At 39.8% G+C, this 19270-nt stretch overlaps 1 protein-coding gene across 8 annotated transcripts in view; it reads left to right on the forward strand.

The window, feature by feature from the left end:
- Positions 1 to 19270, forward strand: part of CPLANE1 (ciliogenesis and planar polarity effector complex subunit 1) — a 49720-nt gene that overhangs the window by 25595 nt on the left and 4855 nt on the right. The window contains exons 1-24 of one of the 8 annotated variants that reach the window (XM_081929511.1): positions 1096 to 1181; positions 1664 to 1815; positions 1933 to 2090; positions 3215 to 3291; positions 3851 to 3933; positions 4797 to 4877; positions 6079 to 6259; positions 7255 to 7545; positions 7660 to 8388; positions 8989 to 9158; positions 10004 to 10118; positions 10507 to 10587; positions 11847 to 11898; positions 12463 to 12561; positions 12924 to 13022; positions 13915 to 14013; positions 15102 to 15220; positions 15358 to 15553; positions 15757 to 16001; positions 16118 to 16199; positions 16800 to 16958; positions 17838 to 17871; positions 18139 to 18270; positions 19022 to 19187. In XM_081929511.1, coding sequence (XP_081785637.1) covers positions 1179 to 1181; positions 1664 to 1815; positions 1933 to 2090; positions 3215 to 3291; positions 3851 to 3933; positions 4797 to 4877; positions 6079 to 6259; positions 7255 to 7545; positions 7660 to 8388; positions 8989 to 9158; positions 10004 to 10118; positions 10507 to 10587; positions 11847 to 11898; positions 12463 to 12561; positions 12924 to 13022; positions 13915 to 14013; positions 15102 to 15220; positions 15358 to 15553; positions 15757 to 16001; positions 16118 to 16199; positions 16800 to 16958; positions 17838 to 17871; positions 18139 to 18270; positions 19022 to 19187 — 3603 coding nt within the window. In that variant the 5' untranslated portion in view covers positions 1096 to 1178. Of the gene's footprint in view, positions 1 to 1095; positions 1182 to 1663; positions 1816 to 1932; positions 2091 to 3214; positions 3292 to 3850; positions 3934 to 4796; positions 4878 to 6078; positions 6260 to 7254; positions 7546 to 7659; positions 8389 to 8988; positions 9159 to 10003; positions 10119 to 10506; positions 10588 to 11846; positions 11899 to 12462; positions 12562 to 12923; positions 13023 to 13914; positions 14014 to 15101; positions 15221 to 15357; positions 15554 to 15756; positions 16002 to 16117; positions 16200 to 16799; positions 16959 to 17837; positions 17872 to 18138; positions 18271 to 19021; positions 19188 to 19270 lie in introns of those variants that run through there. The other 7 variants (XM_081929504.1, XM_081929506.1, XM_081929505.1 and 4 more) reach the window with 7 other exon arrangements.

Raw genomic sequence — 19270 nt, forward strand, 5'->3', positions numbered from 1 at the left:
TCTCCCAAATGTAAGAATCTCATTAATAATATCCATTGTGAGCAACAATGTATACAGTCACTCAGACTTCTCCCCAACTTTTTGTATGTATTAAGGGGGGAAAACACTTTCTAAGCTGCAGTGTAGTTGGGGGGCTTTAATTTATTATTTGTTCCACACTGTGTCATATTTAGGCTGCAAACCTATTCACACTTTCTTGGGAGTAAACAACACTGAACTCAGTTGGACTCATTTCTGTGTCGGGGTGGGGGATGAATTTAGAAAATGTGACTCATGAAGCAGACTCATCAGACTTGCATTTCCTGGACTGATGTACGAATCGGACGTGGGTCATTTTCAGAATCCACACTCCTACCAGATCCCACAATGAGCTGACTTCTAATTGTCGGCAACCACTTGGAGCAACTAGTGCACACTGTTCTTGCGATGTGTTGGAAATATGGATACAATTCCCCCCCCCCCGGAGTGGTAGAAAATTATGATGTGCTAAACTGTCTGTACAATGTTCTTGTATGTTCCCAGTTGCATGTATTAAGCCCTGTTCCATCTTGAGAGAGTAGCACAAGGCAACACATGCTGACTGAACATCAGAAAGAACTTTCTGACAGTAAGAGCTGTTAGAAAGTGGAATAGGACCCCCCTCGGAAGGTGATGGAGTCTCCTTCCTTGGATGTTTTGAAGCAGAGGTTGTGTGGCCGTCTCTCATGGATGCTGTAGTTGAGATTCCTGCACTGCAGGAGGTTGGATTAGATTATCTTTGGGGTACCTGTCAAATCTATTAATCCAACAATTCTAGGATTCTAGAATTGTTTATAAAAAAGGAAAGTGGAGTCACCAACAGGGATGAGGAACATGAAAATACTATAATGTTCAGCTGTATCTTTAGGAGACAATGTGGATAATCACATATTTCATGAGAGACGTATTTTAGGTGAATGCACTGTAGATAGGTCTGCCTCAGTGTTGAAATATAATTCAAAATACCTTTTGGCAAATGCTGTCATACTTTCTTTGTTGTTGATTGCATAACATGCTTTTATGCTGGCTGAGTGTTTAGAATGTGAAGTAACTGCCTATAGTTCCGTTGCTAGGAGATCACAGACATTCCATAAACATACAAGTTCTTTCTGTGATGCACTTTGACTGCCTTGAAGACCTGAGTGAGAAATACTAGGGCTATGGTATTTATGTAATTAAAGTTTTGACATGTAATATTTCTAATGTATCTAAATATCATACTATATGAACAATTTGGCCATTGAACTCATTGCTTTGCATTTAATTTGAGAAGTTTAATAATAACTAAGTAGAGCAAAGCCTTGTATAAAGAACAAGTTTGATACGCTTAAGATGCTCACAGGAACAAATCTGGTATGGGAGGGACATCAACTTCAAACTCTATCTAGATCTAGTAGCATATAGCAAGTTGTACTCCACTGTTAATGCCACAGAGGGGAATCTATATCAGAAGTCCACATCCAGTTCTGTGGATCAAAATTGGTTGCATGCTCACCATTCTCCTTAGGCAGGCAGATCTTCCTTGCTAGATAAAGGCATTAATATATAGAGAGAGATTGAGGGGCATTGCTGGTGATGAAACATTATTGCTAGTCATGTATTTACATAGAAATTATATGTGTGTTCTGTTTTGTTTTGTGTTTAGAAACGACACAAACAGTATGCAAATACTTCAGCTATTAGAACCAAACTAGAGAAAGACATCAGTGTGGATACAGGCTATTCTCCATCAGTTGGGACTCCAGTTGGTATCCAAGATGGACATGCCTTTGGCGAACCTTTTGAAAGTCTTTCAGGGTAATAATTGTTCAGTCTCATGTAAGAGCTTAGAATGTCAGGAGCTGGAGCATGATGCTAAGAAAGGCTGTCTACAGTCTGAAGTCTTCAGTTCTTGCAATCTTTTCCCATGTATAGGACCTTACATGAAAAGCAGTCTGAGAAGAAAGAAATTAATTTCAAGGATCATCCTTTGACACATGGTGTGGAGATTGAAGAAAGAAATCCTGTCAAACTTCTGACAGAAGAAATAGGGGGATACATATCAAATGAAGATGTGACATCTGAAAATGAAGGTTAGTTAAATTTAAATTAATTAAAATCTCTCTTTTTAACGCAGGTGGCGCTGTGGTCTAAACCACTGAGCCTTCTTGGACATGCCGATCGAAAGGTCGGCGGTTCAAATCCCCACAACGGGGTGAGCTCCGTTGCTCTGTCCCAGCTCCTGCCAACCTAGCAGTTCAAAAGCATGTCAAAGTGCAAGTAGATAAATAGGTACCGCTCCGGCGGGAAGGTAAATGGCGTTTCCGTGCACTGCTCTGGTTTTGCCAGAAGCGGCTTAGTCATACTGGCCACATGACCCCGAAAAACTGTCTCTTGATGAGCGCCGCAACCCCAGAGTCGTTCGCAACTGAACTGTCAGGGGTCCTTTACCTTTTAATTCTACAGATATCCACATACATAATATTACGTTGCTATTTTACACAAATTTTAATACAATGCCTTCCTGTAACAAAGACCTATATATCTGCTTAAACTAGTAAAACTGCTAGAATAACACAAAAGCCTGCTGTTTCTCCAGAATTCATACTCTAATATTCAGCCTCTAACTATTCTTTTTATCTATAGTTAAAGCCTAAGCCAGTTGCTTATAAATAGTGGCTCTCACAGCACTTTCAGGTGGTCCCTGCAACCATTATGAAAATATAAAACGTGTCTGAGAGCAATTGGAGGCATATATTGTTCATATGTCAGTTAAAAGGAAGTGGAATGAAGGAAAATAAAGGGCAGAGGAAGCCCTTGGCAGTTTCTAGTAAATGGTAGTGGGGGGTTAGTGTCTTTTTCAGAACGATATGCCCCTGCTCCCAGTATATCACTGTACAGTAGGTTTGAAGGGAAGGCTTGGGAGAGCTGGAAGGAAAATAGGAAGTGCTCTTTATTCCTTCCCCACTCCTGAAACACCCTATCCCACAAGCAGCCAGAACAGTGCTACCAGGTTCCTGCTCCAGGCCTAAGAAGAGTACTCTTCTTAGGATATTTTGTAGCAGATCCCACTGGCCTTGAAATATACACACTTTTAAGGGATAATCAGTTGATAATCTGAATGGAGCAGGGGTGTTTACAGCTGGGAAGGGATGGCAATAGACTGGATTGTTCCCATAGTGATTTAGTTTCTCTTTATGTGCCTTTTATTTTAAAGAGCATGAAGATCCGTTTGCAGTTTCAAAGAGCCCTACCATTTCTGTCAGCATTAAATCGGTACAACGAAAGAAAGAGGCAAGTTACCACAGCAATGAGTAAAATATATTCACTTTAACGTGCACATTCTCTTATGGTTGCCAGAGGTCTCTAAGCAGGTTGCATTGCATGCCCTAAAGCTTGCAAACAAATAATACCTAAACTTCAAAGTCTTTGCTCTTTTCTGCCTGTTGAGGCTCAGTCTGTTTCCTGTGTCAGCTCAGAGCACATCCTCCTTGGGATCTTCACCTTACCTTCTGTTTTTTCTCTCTCTCTCCTGAGTTTTACCTGGATATTTTCCATTTAACCGTATAAAACCAAAAAGCTCATTTTTTACCTCAGCAGCTCCTCCTTTTCCCACTCCACCCCCACCATCTTTTTCTGCTCCTTCTGGGTCTTGAAGCAGGTCTTAAGAATTTCCTCACCACTAGTAACAAAGAAAACCAGACACATTTCTAGTGCTGGGCACTCATCAGCGGAAGCCGTAAGGATCCAAGCAGTCACCATTGGACTGTATAGATTTAAATAAGGTGTTTCTGTAAGGCAATTACATGCTGACATGCTCAAATGCACTTAAAAGCCTTTTTTTAAATTACAGCAGCCGTCTGTATCAGATGTTGAATATCCACAAGAAGATCCATTGACGGAAACATTGGAGGAAAAATTTACCAAGCTGGATAAGTGAGAGAAATTATATCCTTAATTTAAAATAAAATAAAATTGTGCTTTAACTCTATTCTAGTTTAAGGGAAGTTTAGATACCTGACATTAAATTCATCATCAAAGAAAAGGATGTACTACTTAAAAGAGCAGTTTAGTTTTATCAGACTCCTGCAGATTTACATGAATCTAAACTAAACTTTTTTGAATAAAACAACCTAGCACAAAAATTATTGGAAGGGTGCTCAAAAGCCATTTTGCTTTGGTATCTTGGTCATTGGTCAGTTCCTTGTTTGCAACGGCCCCAGTCCAAAAAACAACAACAGTTAATGTGTACAAAGAACTGTATCTCGTGGAGATTCCCTTCCCTCCTCTACCCCTTCCTCTGATTTTATTAGAACTTTCAGTAATTCTATTTCCTGGGACACCATACTGTGTCACTTTCCTTCAGATGTTGCTGTGAAAGTTGCAGTCCTTCTGTTTGTGCAAGGACTTCCACTCTGCCAACGGAACTTCCTCTCCCTGTGTCTCTCCCAAAATTGTCTTCAGAGCTTTGGCAGTGGAGTGGGTGGCAACCTGGAAGAGAATTAGGGAGGTCACAGAGGGAAAAGATGGAGGAGAAATTCAGTTGCACTAGTCTGAACAGAACTACTTCATTTGATCCAACAAAGCAGGCCAGCTTTTATGAGTATATGACATAATACAGACATTCCACTCCCACTTGAATATGTGGGGCCAGCAAGCACCCTCTGAATTGGCCGATTCTGTTTTAAGTAGGATCAAAGGAATAAAGAAGTATAACTTCTCTTAAAATAATTGACATGCATTCAAATCAAGATACCTAACGTGATGAAAAAATCCTGATATATTTTCTCTCTCTACAGTATTTACCATACAAAATGCGAGACAACTCCCAGTAACACTCCATGCTCATTTTGCCCTGAAATGAAGTCAGAAACTACTAGGTAAAAGAAACTAAGAAGCTCTTTTTAAATATTAAGCATAAGGTCATCTGTCACAAGTTGAAGTTATAATTAAAGATACGTTGGCTGCTTCATACGTTTTGCAACCCATTGTCTGGTACTTCATACAGGTAGTGGCTGAGCAGTTCAATTTCCTTTTGAGCCTGGATTCATAAGGGTTCAATCAGATAACCTGCTTTTCAATGTCAGTGGCACTCAAGGCAGGGGATTGAGTCTCCCAGGCCACACATTCTAAACAGGCATTATCTGCTTGATTTTAGGTTGGTAGATGTTTAAGGAACTGCTAGGTATTCTAGGAGGGACGCAGGTGGCGCTGTGGGTTAAAGCCTCAGCGCCTAGGACTTGCCGATTGAAAGGTCGGCGGTTCGAATCCCTGCGGCGGGGTGCGCTCCCGCTGCTCGGTCCCAGCGCCTGCCAACCTAGCAGTTCGAAAGCACCTCCGGGTGCAAGTAGATAAATAGGGACCGCTTACCAGCGGGAAGGTAAACGGCGTTTCCGTGTGCGGCTCTGGCTCGCCAGAGCAGCGATGTCACGCTGGCCACGTGACCCGGAAGTGTCTTCGGACAGCGCTGGCCCCTGGCCTCTTGAGTGAGATGGGCGCACAACCCCAGAGTCTGTCAAGACTGGCCCGTACGGGCAGGGGTACCTTTACCTTTACCTTTAGGTATTCTAGGAGGTACTACCAGTACTAAATTCCAAATTGAACTCCATTTCCTTGTGTCAATACTCATTTAACATCTCATGTCTTATCAGCATTAAGGATCAAGTATCTTAAGTACAGCCTACTTTTTCTGTCTTTTTCACAGTGGTTGATTAAAGTAGCAATTTTGTAGATAATATGCTTTAAAGAAAAAACTATTAGCCATTTTGAGCCCATAAAAGACAGCATGGTATGACATATTGATTGTATATTTATAAGCACATTTCTAATTGTTAATGAGAAAATCACTAAAAAAATTTCCTAGTCTACTGTGTTAAGTATGCAAATGACAAGCTGTCAGACAAAACAAAACTCTTAGTCACATCTTTATATTCCTCTAAATGGCCAAAGTTACTGTCTCCAGCAGTAGAAAGATTGGGGGCAAGCACTATATCAGATTAGGAGTATTTATGTGAAGTGATCAGAATCTAGGTATTTTACAAGTTAGTTTGTCTCAGGTATATTTCCCCTCTGCTTCTGCAGCGTACAGCTTGCGGTCCCAGACGAACAGGCTTCTTTCACTGCAGTGTCAAGTGTTCTTCCAAGTAGTCCTCTTGTTCCAAAGAACGAAGAAGTTAACACTACTTTACCGACGGAACAACCACCAAACGTTTCAGATGCTGTTAGGCAAATGATGCAAGATGAAATGTTTAAATTGGTTCAGGTAAAAAATATACAGTATGAAAACGTGCTCCAGAGCCTGCTAGAATTTTTCTGGGGGACATGTCTGAAACACTTATAGCAGAAGAAGTTCCTTGTTTGTTTGTGTACATTTCACTAATTCATCATGTTGTTCCTCAAAGGGGGTTACATATGGTACTCGGGCAGCTTCTGGGGCAGACACAGATGGGGGTTCAAATACTCGCCTCCCCACATATTTGTTTAATGCAGGGAGGGGGACTGTGGCCACTGTCCTTGCAATACTTGCCTGTGCTTTGTGCATTTGCATGAATCCTATGGGATCAGGGTTCCCTGTAGGCACTTTCAGCTTTATGCACATAGGAACTTCTTTCCAATGCTCTGCTGAATGTTAAGAGGTTGGGTTAGAGCTGGCGGCAGCCCACTTGGGAGTAGGGCGAATGGGTACAATCCACACTTTAAGTACAGTCAGACCTTGGCTCCTGAGGTTTTGGAACATTTCGGCTCCTGAACGCCAAAAGCCCGGAAGTAAATGCTCTGGTTTTCGAACATTTTTCAGAAGCTGAACATCCAATGGGGCTTCCGCTTGAGTGCAAGAAGCTCTTGCAACCAATCGGAAGTGGCGTCTCAGTTGTTGAATGTTTTGGAAGCTGAACGGGCATCCCAAACGGATTACGTTTGACAACTGAGGGAAGGAGGCGTTTCTGAGCAGTGTGGGAGTCTGATGTGACTTGAGATGATCTGTTGAGCAAGACTCTGTACTGATTCATTTATTCATATATTGGTGAAAATTCTGCATCTACAATAAAGTACTTGCAATAATTGCGCAGGACAAAACTGTGCTTATGAAATATGATCTTCCTGAGCAGAATGCTTGGTATTATTCAGCTGGTATTATTTCACTAAAATATAGAAACTTTTGCCTTCCTAGATAACTGCACTTTTCTAAGTCAGTGCAATAGAATAAGAATATTATGAAGTCGTGGGTTTTTTTAGTCATGATTTTGGTTTATATTCTAGCTGCAGCAGATCAACTTTATGAGCCTCATGCAAGTAGTAGGATCATCATTTGCCAACTTGCCAAATATGTCACAGCAGATGCAGCAATCACAGTCCTTTCAGTTGGGAAGAAACCAGGCTTCAAACACTGGCAGCACTGATGTCAATAGGACTCCTCCAAAACTTGTAACGTATGACTTGCCAGTAAAAGAGATGACAACTCTAGAAAACAGTAGTGATGTCACTAAGAAAAACACCAGTTCTCAGGAGAAAAACAGCTTGCATTATCAAAGTCATAATGGAGATACTTCAGTAAGTAGAGAGTTGCCCTTTTAAATGTAAAGTTATAATTCATTTAGGGTCTTCATCTACTACATTAAGCCAATGTCTCTTCACCTTGTGACAGTATATTTTTCTCTCATTTAGAATCCACTGCACATCAGTGATTCTTCAAGCTTACCAGAGGGCCAGACCAATGGAACAAGCCAGATTCCACCATTTCAAAACTTGCTTCATCAGGTTCCAGCCAGACCATTACCTTTATTATCAGTTTCCCTAAATGCTGAGAAGATACCTAAGCTTATTCCAGTTTCAAAACCCGTAAATAATGCAACTGGGCTTCCTTTGCTTAAACTTAAACCTGACTTTCAGTTCCAGCCACTCAATATCTGCCCAGTAAAACCCCCAAAAGTTTTCAATGGACCATTCCCAAAACAAAGAGAAGCCTGGGGTGTACCTCCTCCTCTGGTGAAGAGTCCTCAAGGTGTACAGATGCCAGAGTACAAAGGAACAACAGAACACATCAATTTGAACAACTATGATCAGGCAGGCCGTTGGTCAGAAACTGTAAATAAGGGTCATTCCAACCATGTTAATTTGGATGAATATGAGAAAAAAGAAAATATGGCGCCTTCTCAACACCTTCATGCGCATCTAAAGGCAGAGAAGCCACTGGTTGACAATGGGATTCCCTTGCATAAAACTTACCAAAATTTTGCACCGATTCCTTTGCTTTATCTGAAGCCCTACTCACAATACAAGCATCCATCCACTATGCCGCCTGCTAAACTTTCGGAAGAGAACTTTGATTCCATAGACCCCTTTTCGCAGACAGGAATGCCATTGCTTTACACTAATTTACCTCCGCTCACCAAGGTAATTGATTCTATAGAAGCATGCATAAAGATATCTTTTGAAAGTTTTTCTGTTTCAGTCACATGATTTGGTTATATCCATTCTGAAATTTGCTTCGGATGTTTTATATGTTTTGTTGTTTTTAGATGTTATGTTTTTTATTTTCATTTGTATTTTTATTACTGAACTGTTTGCTGCTGGACATCCTTTGGAGGATATCAACTTAAGAAATAACAAATATTTTAATTAAATAATTGAACCTTTCCTTTAAAACAGGGATGGGGAATTGGTGGCCCTCTAGATGTCGCTGACTTTGATTCCCATTATCCTTGAGCAATGACCATGTTGGCTGTGACTGATGGGAGCTGGAATCCAGCAACATCTGGAGGGGCGCAGAGTCTCCATCTCTGCTTTAAAAGAATTAAGTATGCATAAGAATTAAGTATGTCTTAATAAACATTCCTCCTTCCTTTGATTGTTGTTTTCATTTACATTAGTGGAATTTGAACGTCTTTCAGTATTATCAGAGTCTGACCTCTTTTGCTTTTCAAAGTCATCATCCAATTTGGGAAAAATACATTATTCACATAATTATCAAATTCTGCTTTCTTTCCTAAACAGTTTCAAACGCCAAAACTCATCCCACTTCAGAATCTCATTGCATTTGAGCAAAGCCGCCAGGTTGTCCAAGTCCCCCACATTGGGGTTAAAGACCATCCTGAAAAGATTCAGTTATTAAAAGCTAACTTTAAACCGCGTGAAGTGAGACAAGATATGAATAATAAAAAAAGGTAAGAACAAATAGTACTGATCATACCAATCTATCTAAATGTGATCATATCAGTTTTGGTGAACTTCACGTAAAAAAAAGGGCAGTGACCATGGGCTGATAATAAATTACAAAACAAATATAATTTATCCCTTCTAGTTGTAGTGGTTCAGAAACAGGGGTTTCTTCTGCAAAATCAGAGGCAAGATAGCAAGCTTTAGTCTGGATCAGGATCCACAGAAACTTCATAAACTCTGGTTTGCTGTCTCTTGTTCCTTTTAGCCCACCAAGCTTAAGCATCAGTCTTGTTTCTCTTTTGTTATTTTACATGTTTTGTTTTAAAGAAGGAGGCTTCAGCCCCACAAGTTCCCTGCTTCTTAAAAGTGTGGGAATTGTCTCTGATCCCTAATGAGCCTGGAGAGGAACTACTCACAGTAATTCTATCAAATATTGAAACCTCCATAGGCACAATTCACCGTGCAAAACACCACGGGGAGAGGCAGGCAGGGTCTTGTGGTCCAGTTTCATGGTCATTTGAGTGTGTATAACTTGCCCATTTTTGCTTCCTTCTTTTAAACATGCTCCTGAGATACAAAATTAATTATTTGTATCTCTGTTGTACTGTGGTATTAAGTGGTAAAAGTAAATAAAACAGCCACTTCCCAGCTGCCTGCTGCTGTTTTCAGATGAGTCCATCTCAGGGAACACCTGGACATATAAAGAGGCTTACCAGGTGGTATTTGTATTTTCTGCGAGTCCCTTAATACTAGTGCCATCCCTAGGTTGCTCAGTTGATGGACTTTGCTATTTGCCTAAATACAAAGAGAGGATTATCAGAATGTTGTTAAAATGCTAATGTAATAATAGGCAGAGGAGGCGTGTCAAGAAACAGATCAAAGAGAAGCAAGAAAGGAAGAAAGCAACTGTGACTTTTCAACAAGATGGCTCCGTTGTTTCAGCTGATATTGTAGAGCAAGCAAAGGTACAGTGATACAGCAATTCTGACTCGTAATTATCTTGTTGACTGTCTTATTTGCTTTAATGAGCACTTCCCAGCTTTCGGTATTCAGCAAGAGGGATTCAAGCACATAGTGGGAGATTTAGATTTGCACAATTGAAATGCTCTTTTGCCCTAGTGCAACAAATCCACTATAAAAAAGAAACAGGCTTTTTGTGGTTAGGAAAGTAACAAGAAAATTCACTGAAAAGTGTGGGATGAATGAATTACTAACTTGAAGACCCTGTGAGGAAATCAGGTTCAAGGCTTATTGTCATATAACCTCCCTGCTAACAAATCAGCACAAATGCTCAGTAAATAGGTCTGCCTGAGCTGCCACCCATGTGAACATGTCTGCATTTCTTTTCCTTAGGTTTCGGGTGACATTGTCCTGCCAATAACGGCTCTGGAGCAGACGAAGGGAGAACAAGAGATATGTGCAGCTAGTGAAAAGGTTAACAACAACAACAGCAAAACAAAAAACTATACAGATTAAGTATAGAGTCTCATAGTGAGCTAAATTCTAAGCAGAAATGACACTGATATGATAATAGGTCTGATCCTGGGCAGGGCAGAAAAGGAAGCAGGGGTAGCGCCTCCAGAGCCAAGAAATAATAATAATAATAATAATAATAATAATAATAATAATAATAATAATAATAATAATAATTTTAAAAAATTATTTCCCCACTCTGGGTGGCTCCCAACAGAATATTAAAAACACGATAAAACATCAAACATTAAAAACTTCCCTAAGCAGGGCTGCCTTCAGATGTCTTCTAAAAGTCAGATAGTTGTTTATTTCCTTCACATCTGATGGGAGGGCGTTCCACAGACCAGGTGCCACTACCAAGAAGGCCCTCTGCCTGGTTCCCTGTAGCCTTACTTCTCGCAGGGAGGGAACTGCCAGAAGGCCCTCGGAGCTGGATCTCAGTGTCCGGGCTGAATGATGGGGGTGGAGACGCTCCTTCAGGTATACTGGGCCGAGGCCATTTAGGGCTTTAAAGGTCAACACCAGCACTTTGAATTGTGCTCGGAAATGTACTGGGAGCCAATGTAGGTCTTTCAGGACCGGTGCTGTGTGGTCTTGGTGGCCACTCCCAGTCATCAGTCCAGCTGCCACATTCTTGATTAGTTGTAGTTTCCAGGTCACCTTCAAAGGTAGCCCCACATGTTCCTGCCTATTCTGAGTAGGAGACAAAGACAAACTTGGATGCCGACCTGTTAAAGTTAACTCTGGATAAAGAAAAAGGGAAGGCATATAGACAAAACAGCTCAGCCAACACAACAGCCCAGCTGGGAGACCCAGCCAGATGAGCAGGGTATAAATAATAAAATTATTATACTCTGGCAGAACAATTATAAGACTCTATGAAGTAAGCAACGTTAACATACATATTTTTTCAATTGTGTATCCAGTAGATCTTCCAGATAGGATGGACTAATCAGAACAAAACCTATTTAATTTCCCTCCCTCAAATGGTTCCTAGGTATATTTTAAAACGATGAAGGGAATTAAAGAAGCAAATCGAATTTAAAATAATAATTTGTAAGAAAGTTATAGAAAGCCATGTATGATCTCTCAATTGAAAGGAGTTGCACACTTATCTGTTTCTTACTTAAACATACTGCATTGAAATAACATTAGTATCTTGAAATATGTTAGCAGCAGTTGAACCTATATGAATTTAATCATACTTATTCTTCTGTCAGGATAATCAAACAGAATTCAGCTATGACCTCAATGATGGTGGCTCCTTACTGAGTGAGTATTTCAACAAAACTGTTAAAAATGTAAGATCCAGTATGACCTGTCCATTCTATTGAAATATGAGGTTGTATCCAACTATGTCCTACTTAGAGTAGATCCATTGAAATGAATGAATTTAGTCATACCCGTTAATTTCTATTGGTCTACTCTGAATAGGAGTAAGATGGAACACAACTCATGGTATTCATCTTGAATGACAGTGATATTTAGCATGATCTAGTAGATACAAAGAACTTTGGAATGAATTGTCAGTCATAACTTTACATGCATTCACTGCTTTTGTGGATTCATTTTGAAATAAATCACTATTTCCTGGCATCAGTTTCCTATCTGTAGAAATGTGATTATATTTATAAGAGCAGGATATAAGAGCAGGATTCACCTAATGCACCTACATATGCAAAAATGTTTCTCTAATCCTCTCTATTGAATATGAATTATGTTTTCTTCATTTTTAATTGTACAGCTGAGACAATGAAATTAGCAAAAACTATTGAAATAGTTTTCTTCCCCTACTAATTTTGATGTGGATAGTAATTATGTATTCCTCCCTCTTAGACCCAGAGGCAGTTACTTCTTCAGCAGGACTACATTACTTAGCTTCTGTAAGGAAAAGAATTGCAGATCTTCAAGATGCCTCTACAAATACAGATCCTGGTAAAATAACCTGCAGGAAATTGTTATGTTGTTACTTTTTTAGCATTTGTAGCTAAATTGCTTTCCTCTAAATTAATTTATATTGGATTATCTCCTAGCAGCACAATCCTATGCATGTCTACTCAGAACTAAGTCACATTGTGTTCAGTGTGACTTCTGGGTGTGTTTAGGATTACAGCCTAAGAACTGTGGAAGAAATAGCAATCAATAATTTTTGCAGTGTTAAGCATTGTGTATGAAATTTGTCCTCTTCAGACCAAGTCCTTCCACCAGAAATAACCCTCCTTCAATAAGTAACAGAATGTTTTGTTTTGCCTTTCTGTTGATTGATCTTGATTTTACTTTTTTTCTTACCAATCAAGTTAATAAATCACATCAAGATGTACAAACTGTCTCAGATGAAATAGTTTCTGAACCTGATAAAAATCAAACAATCACCGCTGCTTCTGCGTCTGTAACAGGTGTGCTTCCTTTCAGTCTGTTTGTATGAACTGTTGGTTCTTTTTGCTTGTTTGTTTTTCAAATGTGTTCATTCTGGGTGGCTTCCACTTTTCCTGAAGTCTCCTGGGATGACTAAAAATTTGCTCTGGATGTTGGAGAATAGTGTGGGAGGTGCTGCAGGGGACTAACCTTTTTTGAAGATTGGCCACATTGAGTGTTTGCTGCCACTCCAAGGACCATATGTCAGGGGATGCACAAATCTGTGATGCCGTTGTTAGGAGAAGAAACAGGAGCTCAGGAATGCAAGACAAACCTGCTGGATCAGACCAGTGGCCCATCTAGTCCAGCATCCTGTTGTCACAGTATCCAAGTTTCTTCCTGTTTTCCAAGAATCTCTGAAACATTCTAATAAGGGCACCACAGAAGGGCCCTTTGGAAAAATAAAATGTGGCGCTATAATGTCCCCTCTTTGCTTCTGAGATCTGAGGATGGGGTTTAGCCAGTTTGGTGTGGTGTTCAACAGCGCAACCTGCTGGTGAAAAATAATTTTTGAAAAGTTTCTCAGCATTGCCTTTTAATAAAATAAATTGAGGAACCCCAGAAACTGCTTGGGAAGCCAAACATGCCCTACAGGTTAGCCAACCCTGCTGTAGGGTGGGGGAAGAATTGGCAAATGAGTAGGCAGATATGTTGAACTGACAGTCCTTGAAGGGACTCCTTTGGATTCAACCAGGTATCTTTAAACTTATCTTTAATTTCTTTTTATCTTAAATTAATCTTCAAGTAATTCACTTGCTCTCCTAAGGCCAAAATATTCAAAATATCCTCAGAAATCCCTGTATTTTAATAAAGAATAGAATGTGCTTTCCTGCTGTTGATTCATCTTGACTTTTCTTTATTTTATCAATCAAGTTGTTAAACCTTTTGTGGATATGCAAACCATCTCAGAAGAAGTTGTTTCTGAATCTGGTAAAAATCAACCAATCACTCCTGCTTCTGCGTCTGTAGCAGGTGTGCCATCAGTCTGTCCATGTTGATTTTTTTATATGTGTACATTGTATCTTCCTTTAGAAAAGAAACTTTATTTTACTGATTTAGAATCCATATATATCCATATATGACGATAGTATGAGACTGTTCCCCTCCCCCAAATATGGACATAAAGTTCATGTTGATTTTTATTGGCAAAATAATGTTGTTGAAGCACGTTTTTCACTTACGTACCCTCTTTTATTGTCATTTGTTTTTCAGAGATAGCTAAGAAGTTAATATTTAGTCTTTGCCTTCTGTGAAAACCTTAGAAAAAAAAACTTTTGAGCAAATTTTGTATTTCTATTTCATGTTATGATTAAGAGCAAATGGACTCCCCATCACACATGACGTGTTTGTGGAGGAGAGGGTTTAACTTTCCCATTTAATTTTCTCAGTCTTTGCTCCCTTTGAAAGCAGTTACAGTGGTACCTTGGTTTACGAACTTAATCCGTTCCTGAAGTCCGTTCTTAAACCGAATCCGTTCTGAAACCGAGGCGCGCTTCCACCGTTTGGATTCCGGTTTTACAGAGTTCGTAAACTGAATAGTTCGTCAACAGGGCTGTTCTTAAACCGAGGTACCACTGTATTTGCCTTGCTAGGTAAAGGGTTAACCCACTCCCCCAGGGCTGCTGCTCCAAACAGAATCACAGGTCCTCTGTTGTTGCTTTTAACCAAAAAAGGCTAGACGTACTGAGTGAGATGCATTTGCTGCATCTAGTGCAGTTAGGCCCTTGAAAACCTAATTAAAGTTTTTTCTGATGGAAATGAGCACCATCAGTCAAGTAAACTCTGCCAGAATCCCTCCCACTTGTAGTACAGGGATGGGGAACCCATCAGCTGATGGGATTCCCATCAGCCTCAGCCAGCATGCCCAGTGGTACGCGGGAGACAATATTACCATAACTAACCCCCACTGCTCAGCACAGGAGGAAAATACCTTACTGTCATAGCATATTCAGGTTTTCAATGTTCTTATCAGTCCTATTGCTACTGTGTCCAGATATATTTTCCAGCATTCCTGGATATTTACTGCCCATGGTGACTTAACAATTTCTTTTTCTTCACAGAGCTTTTACCTGCAAGTGTTCCCCAGGCATTGCCCCCAGATGTGTACTTGAACATTACTTTCCCTGCTGAATCAGGAAATGTGTCTTTACAATCCTCATCTGATATTACATCTGATTTGGTAAGTTATGAGAAATATGTGCTGATGATGCAGCAGTACATAGATACATGTGTATTATATTCATGCATCCACTGAAGGGGAAGTAGTTCACTAATTTCATTTAAAAATTTAATATTGATCTTTTTGATGTGGTTTAGACTGGACGGAAGTTTATCAATGTGATTGATATAGAAGATGGTGATCTTCTGAAAAACTTGCCAGATATTTCTGAGTCTGTTCCAAAACACATTGCCACTCAGCCTATGAAGTCTGAATTCCCAGCTTCTGCAAAATTGCATCACATGGCAGCATCTGTTACCAATACAATCCCACCTGAAGAATTTGAGACAGAAGGTGAACAATTTTCATTTTATTTCAAAATAGTCGCTTTTAAAACCGGTTCATTTTGATGTTATTAATTGAACAATTCCTCTGAGAATGTGCACCCCTTCAAAACACACTTTAAGTTCTTCCTGCAAAGCGGTAGCGTTCATTGTTGTATATTGTGTTTCTAGCAGTTAATGAAAAAGCATTTTCCCCACTTTTTTGATTCAAAGGAGATCTTCTTCAAACGGAATCACCCCAAGCGCCACCTAAGCCAGTAGAGACAGAGATTCCTGGTGATCGTCTAACACTGAACCTCCTGAACGAGGATTTCAGCACTGCTTCCTCCACAGGACCATTAGCCAGAAAAATGAGCAGAAAGCACATTTCTGCCAAGCTACACGAAATGGATAGGCAGCTACTGGCCCTACAGAACGTGGCAGAAAGAATAGAAAAAGAATTTAGCAGTACGAAACTGGTAGGTTTATGTTTTATATGCTTCCTTCTGCTCAAAACTTTTTTGTGCCTGTGTTAAAGATTGGAGAGATATTCATGTTTAAAGTGTGGCTTTGTGATCTCTCTCCTTTTTTTCAGGTTGTGGACACTGTTGAAGATGTAGGTACGGGAGAGGATGACATCTCATTCTTTGCCCCAGGTGTTAAAGTTTCCAAAGAAGGTGGGTCTTGTTGGTTCTACTGGCTGATCTATGGAAAGTTAAAAATAATTGTCAGCAGCAGGAGTGGAAGGGATGTGGGCTCAGGGTGAGAATGGTAGGAGTTTGTGAGGATGAGATGGATGGGGAGAGGTTTTGCTGGATAAAATATTTTGAAATGAATAAAACAGTGTAGGGAGCATTGGGAAAGGGTAAAATATTCCAAATGTATCAAAATACTGCAAAAATAAGGGAGTGTCTTATGATACCTTCAAGATCTAATAAATGTATTGGTTCATTTCATGCATCTGAATGAGACTATTGGCAACAAAAGCTTATGCCCATAATGAACTTGGTAGTTGGATAATACCCTAAGTCACACAGAGCAGATCTATGTAAGTTTAATAGACTTAAGTCCATTAAGTTCAATGGGTAAACTCTGAGCATGATTAACACTGGATTTTTGTTTTTAAAAACCCTTGTAAGTGTCACAAGACCCTTTCCTGTTTTTGCTACAAGAGATTCACACGGCTGCTCCTCTGAACATATTGTAAAAATGTGTTTTATTGCTTCTAAAAATCAATGTGCACTCATTTGGCTTCAATTATCCTTTTGTTGAAACAGAGCGCTATTCAACCCGTGTGATTGTGGAGAATTATACAGAGGAGGAAAGGAGTTTAGGAACGGAATCATTTCAAACTAACTACATTGCTTTGCAAACACCCTCTGCTTCTCCTTCAGCATCAGCTTCTAATCTTCCCAGAATCAAAAAGTCATCTTCTGGTACCCTTCCCTACTTGTTGATTATTCTATAATCATGCTGCTTACTATTTTTAGTTAGCATTCTTTGTATAGTAGCCTCATTTCATCATGATATGTGGAATAGTTCTGCTTCCATAACATTTCTGACTTTGCCATTTCATTTAGTCATATTTGAGGAAAGTGTCATGGATCTGCGTGAGATAGTAAAGTTGAGCCTGGTTGGGAAATTGTTCTTTCCTATGCTGTTACCTCTGTTCTGCATTCTGCTTTCTCTGATCTTTGCATATTAAAAAGAAATGGGCAGAATATTATACTTACTCCTCCATAATCCCCCATATGAGGTGCCCTGGTTTACCTCTATTCCTTACAGAGCTAGACAAAGGCTTGGCATGAGAGCGTTGCATAAATCATTTTTCTTAATGGCATTGTACCACAGATGGATGGTTGAGCCCTTGTAAAACATAATTGTGGGGTCACTAAAGTCTGTAGGATTGTGCTGTTCATCATCTAATGAGAGGCATTTGAAGTGTGGCTTTTTAAATTATGTGGGCTGGCCCTGCAATCCTTTAATGGTTTATTTTAGAGTAGTGTCCTCACAGTCCTTTTTTAGTGATAGACGTATGCTATGGTTTTAACACTAAACTTGGTAGTTGTCCTGAATAATGTAATACTGTCTAAATACAAAGGTATAAACTATTCATGACTACTTAGCAAATCCAAACACTGCAACTCCCAAGATCCCTGACATTAGGCTGACGGGAGTTACCATCCAACAGCATCTACAGAGTCACACCTTTCCTATTTCTGTCCTAATGTATTTGTATCCCATGTTGGTTGTATCTTATGGTGCATTTCTCTTCTACAATCTATGCTGTCAATAAATTCTGTTTCTTTTTGCAGATATTAATGTTAGATCAGAAGAATTGGATGAGAGGTATGTATGAGAAAATATTGAAACAGGAGATTTGTCTGGAGAACTGGACACTGGAAAATAGCCTTTGGGAGGAAGGGTTAAAAAACACCTGCCCTCCCAAAGTCCTGATCCAAATTGAAAGTCTCCATAGATGCTTTTGTTTGTTTAAGTAAAAGTATGAAATTGCAATTATACATTTAATGTACCATCAAATTTGACTCACCTAGTTTTTTCTAGAAGTGGTATGTTTTTCCTATTTGCAGTAATGTAATTGCTTTTTTAAAATAGTTTTTCTGAAGATCCTCTGCAGATCACTGGCTTGAGTGGTGTTTCTGACATCATTGCTGACCTTCTACTTGAGGGTGGCATTTCTGCTTCGGAGCTGGGTCTCACAGAAACACAAGCAAAAAAAATATCCAGGTAATTGCTACATGACCTGTGACATTGTGCTAGAGTGGTTAGAGGTTAGGATACACCTTGGAAAATCAAGGTTCAAATCTCCACTCAGCCATAAAGTTCACTGGGTGAATTTGGACCTGTCATTATCTATATCTAACCTACCTTGTAGGGTAGAACCATGTATGCCACATTGAGCTCATTGGAAGGCAGGCAGTAAGTAAATAATTACAGCTGAACCTTTACTGAGATTTGTGATAGATGTCTGTTTACCTTAACCGGTCAGGTGGCATTGTGGGACAACATCCCCACCCCATCCCCACCATTATCCAGCGATGGGCCATGACTTGGGGGGGGGCGTGTCCCAGCCAGCGCAACACCAGAAATGGTCTCCATGCCATCCGGGGATGTGGATTTCAGCCTGCCCCAAATTTGGCCAATCATGGGAAGACTGTATTGCTGTTTCCGTCCTAGAGGCAGATCAGACTGAGCTGGAAGGCTTCACTCCCATCCATCTCTTGGATATTTATTCCCTCCCCACACAGCTTCATGGAGATTCATGATAAAGTTAATAGTGTTACCTTGAGAGAGGTCCAAATCCAATTCGAGTTGTGGACTAACTTTTGTTTTCCATGTACTTGATATTTTTGGTAGTCCTTTGAGATCAAAACAGACATATATATTGCTATGCTACTTTTACATGCTTTTAAATGTTGTTTCATCTAATTGTTTGAAGTATGTGTTAATTATGTCTGAGTTTTGTCCTGTATTCCAGCCTCTCCAGTGTAGTGAGTGGGCATTCACGTAAAACAGAAAAGGAGAGAAAAGAGTTACACACTTGGATGAAAAGAAAGCGAAAGGAAAGGCTAGCTGAGTATCTGCAAACGCTGGCTGAACAAAGGGCAAAAGAACACAATCCATTTCATTTTAGAAGAAAAATGGTAAGACTACTTACATTGTATTGTGATCATGTGGCTGTAACAATTCAATGTAGAAAAGCATTTTTAAAATGTGTTAAGATGTC

The sequence above is a fragment of the Podarcis melisellensis genome (genome assembly GCF_964234715.1).
Source record: "Podarcis melisellensis genome assembly, chromosome: 11".
Classification (NCBI taxonomy): Eukaryota; Metazoa; Chordata; class Lepidosauria; order Squamata; family Lacertidae; genus Podarcis; species Podarcis melisellensis.